Genomic DNA, 17079 nt, shown 5'->3' on the forward strand with positions numbered 1-17079 from the left:
CCACTTTCAACAGGGAGCAGTGGTAGGGCCTCTCCCCACACACACCCATTGTAACTTCAAACTCCATTTTAACCATGATAGATTCATTAAAAACACACATTATTTTTTTCTGGTGACTCATACTACCCTCCTAATACGTGAGCAGGCCGTGTTTTTTCGATAACTTTTTTCATTTATTTTTAATAATTATTTGGAAAAATGGAAAAAATGAAATTCAAAAAAATAATTATTACAAATAAATAAAAAAAGTTATGGAAAAAACACTGCTCATATATTAGGAGGGTAGTATGAGTCACCAGAAAAAAATAATGGGTGTTTTTAATAACACCCATTATTAATGACACTCCGCACGCTACAGGATTCTATTCAGATTGAGTCGGCCTGAACAATGCAATAATACATAATATAATGAATACAAAATGTCACGGGGCTGTTCTGAGAGCTTCGCCTTGCAACACACGCACGCACACACACACACACACACACACACACACACACATTAACGTATTATCCACACAACACACCATCGCATCGCTTCGCGCAATGGAGGAAAAAACGCTTCAATAAGGAATTTGTGTCCCATTTTGACGATGAGTTCACTTTGACACGTTTCCATCCATGCCTCTGTTCCTCTCTCTGACTATACCCTCTCTCTCCGCTGCTAAACTGGTCTGCGTGCTGTCTGCTTCTCATGGTGCCTGATTTATGATTAGTCGTATGACTGTGTGGCGCACGGAACAGTAGATTTCCAAGATCAAACTGTGTCCCTCCACGCTACGTTGTTGGGTTTGTAGATCAGGCAGTGGGCGTGTACTTACAAGAGCAACATATAGCGAGTCAGTCAGTCACCCGTGCGCTGTTCCCATGCTGGTAGTGACTATTTCTGCTGATATAAAACAAACCTGTATTGAGTTTTAATTCCCATCGCAAGCAATCATGATACAACCTGGGAGGATGGATGTGGACGGTATGAAAAGTGTGTGCGTGGCTGCGTGCGCGCGCCTGTACATGTGTGTGAGTGAGAGAGAGAGAGAGGGAGGGAGAGATGGAGAGAGAGAAAAAAAGAGAGAGAGATCTGTCGATCAGCAGCTGTCTTTCTCTTGGTCACCCGCTGCTGTTCCAGACGAGGGATCCCAGAAAAATATCAAACATGTTTGAAAAGAGTCGGGCTGGTCCCGATCGCCCTCCGAGCCACTCGGCGGTGCTCAGATTGAATCCGTGAGCCCTCACGCTAGAAGACATTTATGCCCGATAGTCGGGCCCGTTTCAGTCGGAGGCCCGATTGTCGGCTAGTCTGCTGCCGGCTTAACCCAGCCAGGAGAGTAGGCCTACAGCGACAGTGTTTTGAGAGGCGTTTGGCGGAGAGTCGTCAGGGTGGCAATGCGAGAGCGCCGACTGACTTTTCAGTGTGTGAAACCGCACTGAACTAAGCATAATCAAGTGAATACTGGAGATGTGGTGTAACGGCATGGATTTCTGTCCCCTCCCAACATCACTCAGTGTGTGTGTGTGTGTGTGTGTGTGTTACAGAAGGAAGTGTCCGGTCCTCACATGTGTGCTTATAAACTGGTCACCGTGAAGTTCAAGTGGCGCGGCCTGCAGAACACTGTGGAGGAGTTCATACAGAAGGTATTTATAGAATAATATTATTATTATTATTATTAATAATAATTCATAAGGCCTGCAGAACACTGTGGAGGAGTTCATTCAGAGGGTATTTGTTATGTTGTGTGTGTTACTTATTGAGGACTGTTATTGCGGGCTCGGGGCAAGAGGGGGCGCAGTACACCAGACTAGGGAACAAGGTAGCCAGCCAGGGTTACACCTACTGCAGGAAGTGTACAAGCAGTTGGCGCGAGCACAACCAGCATTTGTCTCAGACATGCAAGACTAGAACAGGCACTGAGTGGTCACTTTACTTTACCCAGAACCAATGGCCTTCATAGAAAACACTAATGTACAGATTAGGGCATTAATGAAAAAGTCGACTGAGTCAACTTCATTACACAAGTCGACTCCCACCAGAGAAAGTCTAAAGTCGAAGTGGAATAAAAAAACATTTTTTTTTTCTATCATTTTTTTTGCTCCATGTGTGCGTCTGTACAACATTCAAACAGTACGATTGATTATTGTCAAGAACGGAATGATCCAATATTACAGTGCTACATTACATTTGGTTGTGAGCATGTAGATCGGCTATTTTCACAATTTCAGCCTCTATATATTTGACAATTAGGACAATGTTTAATTTGTCATTTTAGAGGTATTAAAAAGTCCTTAAATTGGCACTTTAGAAATGTGCAGATACCCTCTATACCAGGGGTCTTCAACGTTTTCAGGCCGGGGACCCCCAAACTGATGGGGAGAAGGAGCAGGGACCCCCTACCACCTCGTAGGGTGGGGGGGTCGGGGCTACGACATATTTTTTATTTTAAACATGTACAAGTTACAGCGAGCAGGGTGGGCCGTACCACTACCATTTCTAAACATACAACAATTAACTGAGAACCAATGTCAATAATATCAACAATCTGTCAATTGCATAGTAATCATGTATTCAAGCTATTCAAAATGGATAGAATCATGATTTATTTTTTAACATAAATGTGAAAAATGAAAAAAAAAAAAAAAAAACATTTTTTGAAACCCCTGTTGAAGACCCCTGCTCTATACACTTAAACTTTATGTTGGTTTGTTTACAGTTGAGTGAGAAAACAATGTTTCACATTAAGTTAATCATCTGGGGGGCCCCCCAAAATAACTGGGGGGTCGTGTGTGATGTGATGACGTCATCAAACGATAAAGTCGACTTCAACTCAACTTTTTACTGAGTCGAGTCGACTTGCAAAAATCACAAGTTGTTAATGCCCCTGTACAGACTAGTCATGGGATGAGCCTGCGTTGTGCTCCACACGTTTGACTCAAGCAAGAAATATGTTTGGTTTCATCTTAATTCATGTCATGGTGACTTGCCTTTCAACAAAACGCTGTTTGATAAATATATACCATCATGTTACTGAACATAAAGCATTGTAATGGTTCAATATTCTATACCATCATGTTACTGAGCATAAAGCATTGTAATGGTTCAATATTCTATGATAAACATGCCATCACGTTACTGAGCATAGAGAATGTGGTTTACTCTCATAGTAAACCAGTCTCTCTCTCTCTCTCTCTCTCTCTCTCTCTCTCTCTCTCTCTCTCTCTCTCTCTCTCTCTCTCTCTCTCTCTCTCTCTCATGTTAACGTGGTCTCTCTCTCACAGCAGGAGAGGCGTGTCTTCACGTTGTTCCACAGACAGCTGTTCTGTTGGATTGACAGGTGGATTGAACTCACCATGGATGACATCAGAGCCATGGAGGCGGAGACTCAGAAACAACTGGATGAGGTCATCAATATATCAATATATCAATGTATTAACATATTAACATATCAATATATTAACACATGAAATGAATATATCAATATATTAACATATGAATATATCAATATATTAACATATGAATTTATTAACATATTAACATATTAATATATGAATATATTAACATATGAATATATTAACATATGAATATATCAATATATTAACATATGAATATATTAACATATGAATACATCAATATATTAACATATGAATATATCAATATATTAACATATGAATATATCAATATATTAATATATTAACATATGAATATATCAATATATTAACATATGAATATACTAGTAAGACACCCAAGGGTGGAATGCGACCTCAGGGTGACATGCAACCTCGCCCTAAAGGGCGAGGTCGCGCCAATTCTTGACAATCTGGCCAACCACAGCGTTTCTCTGACGATTCTAGTTGTTGTCATTCTGGGGGGAGTTTGTTCATGTTTTTGTGAGGGTATCAACCCTAGGAGCTCAGCACACTCACAGAATCATGGCACACTCACAGAATCAATGTTATGCCCATACATGGAGTTCCCTGACTATGTTATGTCAAAACATGCCCATATGTGGACATTACCAAATATGGGCATTTCCAGATATGTCCTTAATATTGATAACATTGGGACAGGGATCTCCATATATGGGCATGAAACATATGTTAATTAGTAAAGCCAAGCTTAGGTTTGATGCCTTGGGATTTCTATATTTGGACATAAGTGTGTACCCAATAGGTCATCATCTGGAAAGGTAGGGTGTAAATCAGAGTAAAGCAGGCTTTTGAGCTAGTTAGGGTCAGAGATTGATGACATCAGAAATCCCCATATATGGGCATAAAGGGATTTTGCTTTTGGGAATGCCCATCTATGGCATTTTTATTTTATTTTATCCTTTATTAATAAAAATACATGTATGTATCCATATACATATGGAGTTCAATATTGATGTTTTTGGAGAAGGTATGTTGTAAATGTATGCTACTTAGTAAGGGGCCTCGGGTTAGATACTCTTTGTATGGCCTCTGGAGGTCCTTGGCGTCGGTTAGTAGTATGCCCAGCACATAAGATGTGGGACGTCACAAAGCCTGCGGCCATGTATCATTTTCCATCAGGCCTGTTGGTTTTCACGCTCCAGTGCGGCGTTCATGCGCTGCAAGTCAATGGCAGACTTGGCAGTCAGACAGACAGCCATTGACTCCGGCCTAACAATGGCTACTTTCTATGACGGTAGTCCCATATGACATGATGGACTGGACTATCTCCATATATAGTGTTATCCACATTTCGTGTAGCTGCCCTGTACAGGAAGTGATGTCACAACTCGCTGACATCACACTGACATCACAGAGGCTTCGGAAGGACGGTCACGAGGCTTCGGACACTCAAGCGACACGATTCTTCAGAGTATATGCGACCTTCGGTCGCAAATATGAATATATCAATATATTAACATATGAATATATCAATATATTAACATATGAATATATCAATATATTAATATATTAACATATAAATATATCAATATATTAATATATTAACATATGAATATATCAATATATTAACATATGAATATATCAATATATTAATATATTAACATATAAATATATCAATATATTAATATATTAACATATGAATATATCAATAGTGTCTGGTGGAGGAGTCTGTGGTGCAGGAGTGATGACAACACGGCCACACAGGACTTGCTCTCACTCAGGTTGACTTTACTTTGGAGCTCCTGGTTTAAAGAGGCGGTGCCATGATTTTTATCCCCCTCTAAAACATGATTATCAACTATTATGAAATACTAGGAGGAAGGTTTTTTTTCCCAAAAAAGTATACAGAAAGAGTTAAAATTGGGTTTTTATGTGGCCACACCCCCAGTTCATTAAGTATGCATGGTTGTCATGGTGGGTGGTGACCCAGCTGAAGTTAGCCACACCCACGTGTGTTGGGTGAATGGTAATTAGGGGAGGAGTTGATTCTGTGATGTAATAAGTATGTGTGTTTTTTAACTGACACTTTTGACCACAAGGTGGCAGCCTCTAAGAAAAACAAACACATACCAAGAGAATACATAATTGCTCATGACAACCACACCAGGGGGTCTAATGAAGTACTGTCAACCTCCTAGACACATGAAAAACAGAAAAAGTACAAAACTATGGCACCACCTCTAACTGGTCATGGTGTGGTAATATATGAATGGATTATGAAAGATGAGGTACAAGTGATAAATGAATATATTACAGTTTTTCCACAATATTGTTAACACAAGTTTCTCAATACAATAACGGCTTTCTGAAAACTGCACGCACAAAACTGAAAACCGCACACACAAAATGCTAAACCTCACACTCGCTTCGCAAGACGACTCTTTGCCGTCAAATCTCTTAACTGTTCACAAAATGGAACTGGTGTTTTCATTTGGTACACACAGCCATATGTTCAAATGACAACACACACCATTCATCAAGTACACACTGCCAAGCATTTTCTGCACACTGAAGTGCAACATTGAAAACACAATCGTAGAAATGGAACACACCATATGAATGACAATGACTCTGGGGTATGAGCTATTTCTCCTTTTGTAAAGGGACTACTTTTTTCATAGACAAACATAAAACAGCACACAAATATGCAGGGAAATAAAGTGTTATTTCGGTACATGATGTTATGCTATGTGGGTTCCCTTCATAAACCTTCCACCTCCAAGCTGAAAACTCAGTCCTGGATCCACTCACACTCTAACAGCCCAGAGGATCCACTCACACTCCAACAGCCCAGAGGATCCACTCACACTCTAACAGCCCTGAGGATCCACTCACACTCTAACAGAGGATCCACTCACACGCCAACAACCCAGAGGATCCACTCACACTCTAACAGCCCAGAGGATCCACTCACACTCCAACAGCCCTGAGGATTCACTCACACTCTAACATCCCAGAGGATCCACTCACACTCCAACAGCCCTGAGGATTCACTCACACTCCAACAGCCCAGAGGATCCACTCACACTCCAACAGCCCAGAGGATCCACTCACACTCTAACATCCCAGAGGATCCACTCACACTCTAACAACCCAGAGGATCCACTCACACTCTAACAGCCCAGAGGATTCACTCACACTCCAACAGCCCAGAGGATCCACTCACACTCTAACATCCCAGAGGATCCACTCACACTCTAACAACCCAGAGGATCCACTCACACTCTAACATCCCAGAGGATCCACTCACACTCTAACAGCCCAGAGGATCCACTCACACTCTAACATCCCAGAGGATCCACTCACACTCTAACAACCCAGAGGATCCACTCACACTCTAACAGCCCAGAGGATTCACTCACACTCCAACAGCCCTGAGGATCCACTCACACTCTAACAACCCAGAGGATCCACTCACACTCCAACAACCCAGAGGATCCACTCACACTCCAACAACCCAGAGGATCCACTCACACTCTAACAACCCAGAGGATCCACTCACACTCTAACAGCCCAGAGGATTCACTCACACTCCAACAACCCAGAGGATCCACTCACACTCTAACAGCCCAGAGGATTCACTCACACTCTAACAACCCAGAGGATCCACTCACACTCTAACAGCCCAGAGGATTCACTCACACTCTAACAACCCAGAGGATCCACTCACACTCTAACAGCCCTGAGGATCCACTCACACTCTAACAGCCCAGAGGATTCACTCACACTCTAACAACCCAGAGGATCCACTCACACTCTAACAGCCCAGAGGATTCACTCACACTCTAACAACCCAGAGGATCCACTCACACTCTAACAGCCCAGAGGATCCACTCACACTCCAACAGCCCAGAGGATCCACTCACACTCTAACAGCCCAGAGGATTCACTCACACTCCAACAACCCAGAGGATCCACTCACACTCTAACAGCCCAGAGGATTCACTCACACTCTAACAACCCAGAGGATCCACTCACACTCTAACAGCCCAGAGGATTCACTCACACTCTAACAACCCAGAGGATCCACTCACACTCCAACAGCCCAGAGGATCCACTCACACTCTAACAGCCCAGAGGATTCACTCACACTCCAACAGCCCAGAGGATCCACTCACACTCTAACAGCCCTGAGGATCCACTCACACTCTAACAGAGGATCCACTCACACTCCAACAACCCAGAGGATCCACTCACACTCTAACAGCCCTGAGGATCCACTCACACTCTAACAGAGGATCCACTCACACTCCAACAACCCAGAGGATCCACTCACACTCCAACAGCCCAGAGGATCCACTCACACTCTAACAGCCCAGAGGATCCACTCACACTTTAACAACCCAGAGGATCCACTCACACTCTAACAGCCCTGAGGATTCACTCACACTCTAACAACCCAGAGGATCCACTCACACTCTAACAGCCCTGAGTCAGTGTAAAGAAGGAAAGTCAGAGTCTAATGCAGAAAAAGTTTGAAGTTGTGCCAAACCGGGTGAAGCGATACGATGCGAACATGAAGTTAAACATGCTTCATTTGAGGGGGAACCTCTTTGATTGGATCTGGTCCCTGTCAATCAACACAGTGCTGTTTGGTCATTTATTTTTTCATCCTTCCAAATAGAGACCTTTTAGGCTGCAACATTTTTATTTACTTTATATTTTAATGTTTTTGTTACATTTCTTGTATTGTGAGTACGGTACATTTAGGTAAAAAAAAAACAGAAAGAGAAAAATGTAAATTGTCGCACACGACAGTTTACGCGAGCAGCCCGCGTGCCGAGCGCAGCCCGCAATCCAGCACCAATTCAATGACAAATTAAACACTTAGTTAACACAAGTTAAGGATGTGCAAATCGTGCCGAATTTTCAATTCTTGTCTGTTAACAATCGTGAAAAACTGTAATATCAATGAATTCATTCATTCATGGAAGGTTTAGTATAACGATTAATGAATGATTAGTGAATGATTATTAATGATTATTAATGATGTTGTGTTTCCAGATGAGAGAGACTGGAGAATGCAGAGGGATGGGTTTAAGTGATTGACCTCCTGACCTCCTGACCTCTGACCTCACACGGTAAGTACAACAGCTTTTTGATTGTGACCGTGGGTCGCAGTTTACTATCAGAACCGTCTGTGTTCGAACGGGTAGGTCTTAAAGGAGTGTGGATCACTAGCATCCTTTGAAAAACGCCTGACACTGTGGTTCCCCTGACACATCACTATGGCATCACAGGTGACATCACACTGATGTCAGATACTCAGAGCAGGGATGTCTCCATAATATATGGGCATAAAAGGGATTCTGTTAGGTATCTCCATATATGGGCATAAAAGGGATTCTGTTAGTGATCTCCATATATGGGCATAAAAGGGATTCTGCTAGTGATCTCCATATATGGGCATGAAAGGGATTCTGTTAGGTATCTCCATATATGGGCATAAAAGGGATTCTGTTAGTGATCTCCATATATGGGCATAAAAGGGATTCTGTTAGGTATCTCCATATATGGGCATAAAAGGGATTCTGCTAGGGATCTCCATATATGGGCATAAAAGGGATTCTGTCCCATCCCAGATGATGCCCTGTTAGGAGAACCACACTAACAGAATCCATATATGGTCAAGACAGATGACTTTTCGCGTGTCTTACTGGTATTATTATTTAGATATGTGTAATATTGAACCGTTGTTTCCTGTTGAGATTGGCACATATTCCTGCTGCCCAGATGTCACATGTGTCTTCTAATTTTTTTCATCTCAAAAAGCTCCTGCAGTGCAGTCCATTTGAAACTACATTGCAGTGCACATCATGGGGCGATCACTGCTTGCCTCCTGTGAATTATTTTTATTTTTGTTTATTTTCTTATTTTCTGAAAGAACCTGGGTGAAATGTGCCAATCTCAACAAAAAACGTCGGTATGTGTTGTGAGCGGTGCCAAAGCGCTCCATCAGTTGACCCAGTGTGTTTGTCTGTACCCATGCCTTTATGTAAGTAGGTACAGGTAGTTAGGTAGATACAGGTAGGTAGGTAGGTAGGTAGGTAGGTAGGTAGGTAGGTAGGTAGGTAGATACAGGTAGGTAGGTAGGTAGGTAGGTAGGTAGGTAGGTAGATACAGGTAGGTAGGTAGGTAGGTAGGTAGGTAGGTAGGTAGGTAGGTAGGTAGGTAAGTACAGGTAGTTAGGTAGTTAGGTAGATATTGGTAGATAGGTAGGTAGGTAGGTAGGTAGGTAGGTAGGTAGGTAGGTAGATACAAGTAGGTAGGTAGGTAGGTAGGTAGGTAGGTAGGTAGATACAGGTAAGTAGGTAGGTAGGTAGGTAGGTAGGTAGGTAGGTAGGTAGGTAGGTAGGTAGGTAGGTAGGTAGGTAGATAGATAGATACAGGTAGGTAGGTAGGTAGTCAGGTAGATACAGGTAGGTAGGTAGGTAGGTAGGTAGGTAGGTAGGTAGGTAGATACAGGTAGGTAGGTAGGAAGGTAGGTAGGTAGATACAGGTAGGTAGGTAGGTAGGTAGGTAGGTAGGTAGGTAGATACAGGTAGGTAGGTAGGTAGTCAGGTAGATACAGGTAGGTAGGTAGGTAGGTAGCTAGGTAGATACAGGTAGGTAGGTAGATAGGTAGTCAGGTAGATACAGGTAGGTAGGTAGGTAGGTAGGTAGGTAGGTAGGTATGTGTAATATTGTATGTGTTGTGAGCGGTGCCAAAGCGCTCCAACAGTTGACCCAGTGTGTTTGTCTTTACAGAGGAGGACCTGGAGAGAACAGAAGCCCCTCCTCCCTGAACTGAAGCCATCTGGACACAGTCTCTACTAGTCTCTACAGGTGGTCCCTGGACTGAAGCAGGGACCACCTGGATATAATCTATACTAGTCTCTATAGGTGGTCCCTGGACTGAAGCAGGGACCACCTGGATATAATCTCTACTAGTCTCTATAGGTGGTCCCTGGACTGAAGCAGGGACCACCTGGATATAATCTCTACTAGTCTCTATAGGTGGTCCCTGGACTGAAGCAGGGACCACCTGGATATAATCTCTACTAGTCTCTACAGGTGGTCCCTGGACTGAAGCAGGGACCACCTGGATATAATCTCTACTAGTCTCTACAGGTGGTCCCTGGACTGAAGCAGGGACCACCTGGATATAATCTATACTAGTCTCTATAGGTGGTCCCTGGACTGAAGCAGGGACCACCTGGATATAATCTCTACTAGTCTCTATAGGTGGTCCCTGGACTGAAGCAGGGACCACCTGGATATAATCTATACTAGTCTCTATAGGTGGTCCCTGGACTGAAGCAGGGACCACCTGGATATAATCTATACTAGTCTCTATAGGTGGTCCCTGGACTGAAGCAGGGACCACCTGGATATAATCTATACTAGTCTCTATAGGTGGTCCCTGGACTGAAGCAGGGACCACCTGGATATAATCTCTACTAGTCTCTATAGGTGGTCCCTGGACTGAAGCAGGGACCACCTGGATATAATCTCTACTAGTCTCTATAGGTGGTCCCTGGACTGAAGCAGGGACCACCTGGATATAATCTATACTAGTCTCTATAGGTGGTCCCTGGACTGAAGCAGGGACCACCTGGATATAATCTCTATTCTCCCCTCTATTATTAGTGTTAGCGGTGGAAAAAGTACTCATATTCTTACTAAAGTAAAAGTATTGTAACGTGTAGCAGACTGAACTACTGCAATGTAGAAATATTCTGTTAGGGTAGGGGGTCTCAACCTGTGTGTGGGGGGGGGGGGGGTGAAAGGTCAAATGTACTAAGTATCAACGTGTTAAATGTCTGAAATAAAAACACATTAACATGAATAACAGACTGATGACATTGATGTCAAACTAGTTGATGAAAATCTACAACACAGTTTTATACAATTATGTAGTGGGGGTCCCTGCTTCATCTCTCTCTCAGCTAAGGGATCCCTGCTTCATCTCTCTCTCAGCTAAGGGGTCCCTGCTTCATCTCTTTCTCTCAGCTAAGGGGTCCCTGCTTCATCTCTCTCTCAGCTAAGGGGTCCCTGCTTCATCTCTTTCTCTCAGCTAAGGGGTCCCTGCTTCATCTCTCTCTCAGCTAAGGGATCCCTGCTTTATCTCTCTCTCAGCTAAGGGGTCCCTGCTTCATCTCTCTCTCAGCTAAGGGGTCCCTGCTTCATCTCTCTCTCAGCTAAGGGATCCCTGCTTTATCTCTCACTCAGCTAAGGGGTCCCTGCTTCATCTCTCTCTCTCAACTAAGGGGTCCCTGCTTCATCTCTCTCTCAGCTAAGGGGTCCCTGCTTCATCTCTCTCTCAGCTAAGGGATCCCTGCTTCATCTCTCTCTCAGCTAAGGGGTCCCTGCTTCATCTCTCTCTCAGCTAAGGGGTCCCTGCTTCATCTCTCTCTCTCAGCTAAGGGGTCCCTGCTTCATCTCTCTCAGCTAAGGGGTCCCTGCTTCATCTCTCTCTCAGCTAAGGGGTCCCTGCTTCATCTCTCTCTCTCAGCTAAGGGGTCCCTGCTTCATCTCTCTCTCTCAGCTAAGGGGTCCCTGCTTCATTTCTCTCTCAGCTAGGGGGTCCCTGCTTCATCTCTCTCTCAGCTAAGGGGTCCCTGCTTCATCTCTCTCTCAGCTAGGGGGTCCCTGCTTCATCTCTCTCTCAGCTAAGGGGTCCCTGCTTCATCTCTCTCTCAACTAAGGGGTCCCTGCTTCATCTCTCTCTCAGCTAAGGGATCCCTGCTTTATCTCTCTCTCAGCTAATGGGTCCCTGCTTCATCTCTCTCTCAACTAAGGGGTCCCTGCTCCATCTCTCTCTCAGCTAAGGGGTCCCTGCTTCATCTCTCTCTCAGCTAAGGGATCCCTGCTTTATCTCTCTCTCAGCTAAGGGGTCCCTGCTTCATCTCTCTCTCAACTAAGGGGTCCCTGCTTCATCTCTCTCTCAGCTAAGGGGTCCCTGCTTCATCTCTCTCTCAGCTAAGGGATCCCTGCTTCATCTCTCTCTCAGCTAAGGGGTCCCTGCTTCATCTCTCTCTCTCAGCTAAGGGGTCCCTGCTTCATCTCTCTCTCTCAGCTAAGGGGTCCCTGCTTCATTTCTCTCTCAGCTAGGGGGTCCCTGCTTCATCTCTCTCTCAGCTAAGGGGTCCCTGCTTCATCTCTCTCTCAGCTAGGGGGTCCCTGCTTCATCTCTCTCTCAGCTAAGGGGTCCCTGCTTCATCTCTCTCTCAACTAAGGGGTCCCTGCTTCATCTCTCTCTCAGCTAAGGGATCCCTGCTTTATCTCTCTCTCAGCTAATGGGTCCCTGCTTCATCTCTCTCTCAACTAAGGGGTCCCTGCTCCATCTCTCTCTCAGCTAAGGGGTCCCTGCTTCATCTCTCTCTCAGCTAAGGGATCCCTGCTTTATCTCTCTCTCAGCTAAGGGGTCCCTGCTTCATCTCTCTCTCAACTAAGGGGTCCCTGCTTCATCTCTCTCTCAGCTAAGGGGTCCCTGCTTCATCTCTCTCTCAGCTAAGGGATCCCTGCTTCATCTCTCTCTCAGCTAAGGGGTCCCTGCTTCATCTCTCTCTCAGCTAAGGGGTCCCTGCTTCATTTCTCTCTCTCAGCTAAGGGGTCCCTGCTTCATCTCTCTCAGCTAAGGGGTCCCTGCTTCATCTCTCTCTCAGCTAAGGGGTCCCTGCTTCATCTCTCTCTCTCAGCTAAGGGGTCCCTGCTTCATCTCTCTCTCTCAGCTAAGGGGTCCCTGCTTCATCTCTCTCTCAGCTAGGGGGTCCCTGCTTCATCTCTCTCTCAGCTAAGGGGTCCCTGCTTCATCTCTCTCTCAGCTAGGGGGTCCCTGCTTCATCTCTCTCTCAGCTAAGGGGTCCCTGCTTCATCTCTCTCTCAGCTAAGGGGCTTATTTCATGTATTTTTAATAATTCTTTATGAAAATGGAATAAAAAACAATACAAAAATGTATATTAAAAATAAATGAAAAAGGTTATAAAAAAAAAGCACGGCCTGCTCACGTCTTAGGATGGTATTATGAGTCACCAGAAAAAAATAATAGGTGTTTTTAATGAATTCATCATGGTTAAAATGGAGTTTGAAGTTACAATGGTTGTGTATGAGGAGAGGCCCTGAGCCTGGAGGGCCTGATAACATTTACATCAAATATCTAAATATTGAATCAAGCAAATTAAAAACTGTTCAGGGTGTTCATAAAAGCCTGATTAGATGATAAAATGACCAAAAGTTTTTTTGAAAGTGGAATATTCCTTTAAGTACCAATATCAGAACGTACTCAATATGCAGAATGTCTTGTTTCACAGGTTTTCCAATGAGTAAAAATGTAGAAAAATCATTTGATAATGGCAGAGCTACAAGCTCACAATGCCTCGCAACGTGACACATTGTGAGCTTGTAGATCGGCTATTTTCAAATGGCAGTTATGTAACCTATGTATGTCAGAAATAAATGTATATAGGGTGTGCCAAATGTAGTTCTAAGAGCGGCCATTTCTTGGGTAAACACAGCCTTACACAGGTGTTCTGATTAGACTATAGCATTAGTGCTATGCAATCAAACATTTGAAACACCTGTGTTTTGACCCAAGAAATGGCCGCTAAGGACTACAATGACGTAGCCGCTGGCACACACTATAGGGTTGACGTTATTTGTAATTATAATCAAAATCGAACTAGTAAGCCAAATGAGCCAGTCTTTTGAACGGCTCTTTGAAAGGAACGGATCCCAGAGATCCGGCTCACTTCAAAGAACCATAAATCCCATCTCTTGGAGCAACGTCACAAGGCTGCCTGTCTCTCTGGTGGATGCTGCCACCTTGTGGTGAAAGGTGGCATAGGTCTGTTCCTAAGATGTAAGTTGTTCCCTGCTCATTCCAACACACAACAAGGCTCTTCAAAATACTAAAACAGGCCTGGAACTAAATATGTTGAGATGGGGGGGTCCGCGGCCAAATGCATATCATTTATTATAGGTAATACATAGGGGTTCATATCATTTATTATAGGTGATACATAGGGGGTCCTTGACATGTCATTTATTATAGGTAATAAATAGGGGGTCCTTGACATGAAAATAGTTTGAGAACCATATCATTTATTATAGGTAATACATAGGGGGTCCTTGACATGAAAACAGTTTGAGAAACATAGAAACGTTTTTCTAAAACCTTAGAAGGATTTTGATTGATTGATTGATTGAAGACTTTATTAGAAGTTTGCATAGGAAACGGTACAGTTTCATGACGGTACAGTTCACTGGTACAAGGTCTACTAAAAGGAGATCCATGAAAAGACTAAGCTTATTTCCACTGGAAACCATTTAAGTATCTCATATAACATTGAATGAATGACAGACAAATAGAACACAGTACTATGCAGTAGATATGTAAAGAAAAACTAAAAAAGAAAACAGTAAGTCTAAACAAACAGTATAAGAAGGGGCAGGGGAGGGTAGGGTTGGGCTAGGTTAGTTTTTTTTACCAGTTGCGAACGGCTGCTGCCTGTAAGTGGTTTTTCAGGGCAATTTTAAAGGATGCTAGTGATCCACACTCCTTTATGGCCTTCGGTAAGGCTTTCCACATTTTGGTGGTATAGCAGAAAAACGAGTTTGACCCTTTGTTGGTTTTGACTCTGGGTTGGAAGTGATCTGTGGCGCTGCCTCTGGTGTTGTAATTATGGACATCCTTAATGTTTATAAAGTATTTTGACAGGGTATCATAGTGGTGTAGTGTATCTTGTACACCAGGCCCATTGCAAGTTGCTGTACTCTGTCATCTACTCTGAGCCACCCCACTCTTAACTGGTGAGTAGTGGTGAGGTGAGTCTGATAGGGAAGGTTAAGCAGGACCCTAATTAGTTAGCTTTGGGCTGTTTGGAGTTTAGTTTTCAGGGCTTGTGGGGCGTCACAATACCATACGTGGACTCCGTAGTCAAAGAGGGGCTGGATTATTGCACCAGCTATGGTCTTCAGTGTGTTGAAATTGACCATCGGGGCGATCCTCTGTAGGAAACGAGTTCGTTGTTTATTACTTTAGAAGTCATCTTTCCGCTGGCAAGATTAGCTTCAAGGATACATCCTAAGTAAGAGATTTCGTTTTTTCGTGTTATGACCTTGTCACCCACTTTGATTGTGAAGTTATCGACTTTTTTGAGGGTATGATTTGATCCAAAGAGGATGGACTCAGTTTTTCCCAGGTGAATTGATAATTTGTTGTCGTTAAGCCATGTGCAGATCTTACTTAGTTCAGAGTTAAGTGTCTTTTCAACCTGCAAGTGAGACAGGTTTGCGTTCTTTCATTTTTTTTTTTCATCTGAGGCGCCCCTACATTAAATCGTCGTTATTGGGTGGAAACCTTGTATGTACAAAACCTTCTCTTTTTGTGTTATTATTTTAAAAAACAATTTAAAATAGTGAAAATAGCAGATCTACAAGCACAGTGCTTGTAGATCTGCTATTTTCACTACTTGTGTGACACTTTTGTATGATGAAGTAGGGCTTTAATTTACCAAAAAACACACATTTGAAACTTGGAGATCCAAGGTTTTTGCCTGACAGACGATATTGATCATTTTCACTCCCAGCGCCTTATATTTATAGCATATTTTAGTGATTATGTTGTGAGGAAAACGTTGACGCACATATTAACAAGACGAACCTCGGTTCAAAGTGAAGCGGTGGACAGATAAAACCTCCAATAGCACATGAAACCAAGTCATTTGATGAGACGATCAAATTGTACATGTTCCTCTCCATGCTGACTATAGCAAAGTTAATAATTATTTAGTATAAACCATGCTATTACCTATAGGGTTGAATTGTCATGTGAAGCTTCACCAATCCAATGCAATAGGTGAGACCTATGCAATAAGTGAGACCTATTGCATATTTGAAAAAGCCTATTCATTCTGGACTGATATTTTACACGTACGGGACAGGAAAAACCTGTTCATTCTGGCCTGGAGTGACCATATATGGACATAAGGTAACGGACATTGTGTTTTTGAAAAACCCTGTTCATTCTGGACTGAAATGACCATATATGGGCGTGGTACACAGATTCATTGGAGGTAACGGACATTCTGTTTTTGAAAAAACCTGTTCATTCTGGACTGAAATGACCATATATGGGCGTGATACACACAAAGCCATTCATTGGAAGCGGTTTAGACGCACATATTTGAAACATGGAGATACGAGGTTTCTGCCCGACAGTGACGATATTTTAGTGATTATGTTGTGAGGAAAACGTTGAGATAACAGCCATTTTGGTTAGAACTGACTGAAAATAACTTTGTACTTCCAAATATTATCATGATCTCGCATCACCCCAGGGTGCCCCGTCACCCCAGGGTGCCCCGTCACACACTTTGAAAACCCCTGCTTTAATCATTTCAAAATAAAACAGCTGATTCTCAATGAGGATGGAAAAAAACACAGGAAAGCAACGATCAAAATACAACTTCTTTATTTCAGAGTAAAAATATTTACAGAAAAAAATGTAATATCATAAATACAATCTAAGATGATGAGTGTGTTGTCACCATTACATTTCTACCAGCAATAATAATAATAATAATAATAATTATGCCAAATAAAAACACAGTATATTCAGGTTGGTAGTTTAGTACAGTGGATTCGGTAGGGTCTGGGGACCCCCAGGGGTCCTTGAGGAGG

The 17079-nt window shown here is 43.1% G+C and overlaps 1 protein-coding gene across 1 annotated transcript in view; it reads left to right on the forward strand.

Annotated features, from left to right (window-relative positions):
* Positions 1-10260, forward strand: part of LOC308289427 (phosphatidylinositol transfer protein beta isoform-like) — a gene marked incomplete at its 5' end in the record, with an annotated part of 31557 nt that extends 21297 nt beyond the window's left edge. Inside the window, 4 exons of the mRNA XM_080731117.1 lie at positions 1531-1629; positions 3268-3390; positions 8422-8498; positions 10165-10260. Of these exons, the coding sequence (XP_080587243.1) occupies positions 1531-1629; positions 3268-3390; positions 8422-8466 (267 nt within the window). The 3' untranslated portion in view covers positions 8467-8498; positions 10165-10260. The remainder of the gene's footprint in view (positions 1-1530; positions 1630-3267; positions 3391-8421; positions 8499-10164) is intronic.
* Between the last annotated feature and the right edge of the window lie 6819 nt (positions 10261-17079).

This window comes from Nannobrachium achirus, assembly GCF_963921795.1.
Source record: "Nannobrachium achirus genome assembly, chromosome: 8".
NCBI lineage: Eukaryota > Metazoa > Chordata > Actinopteri > Myctophiformes > Myctophidae > Nannobrachium > Nannobrachium achirus.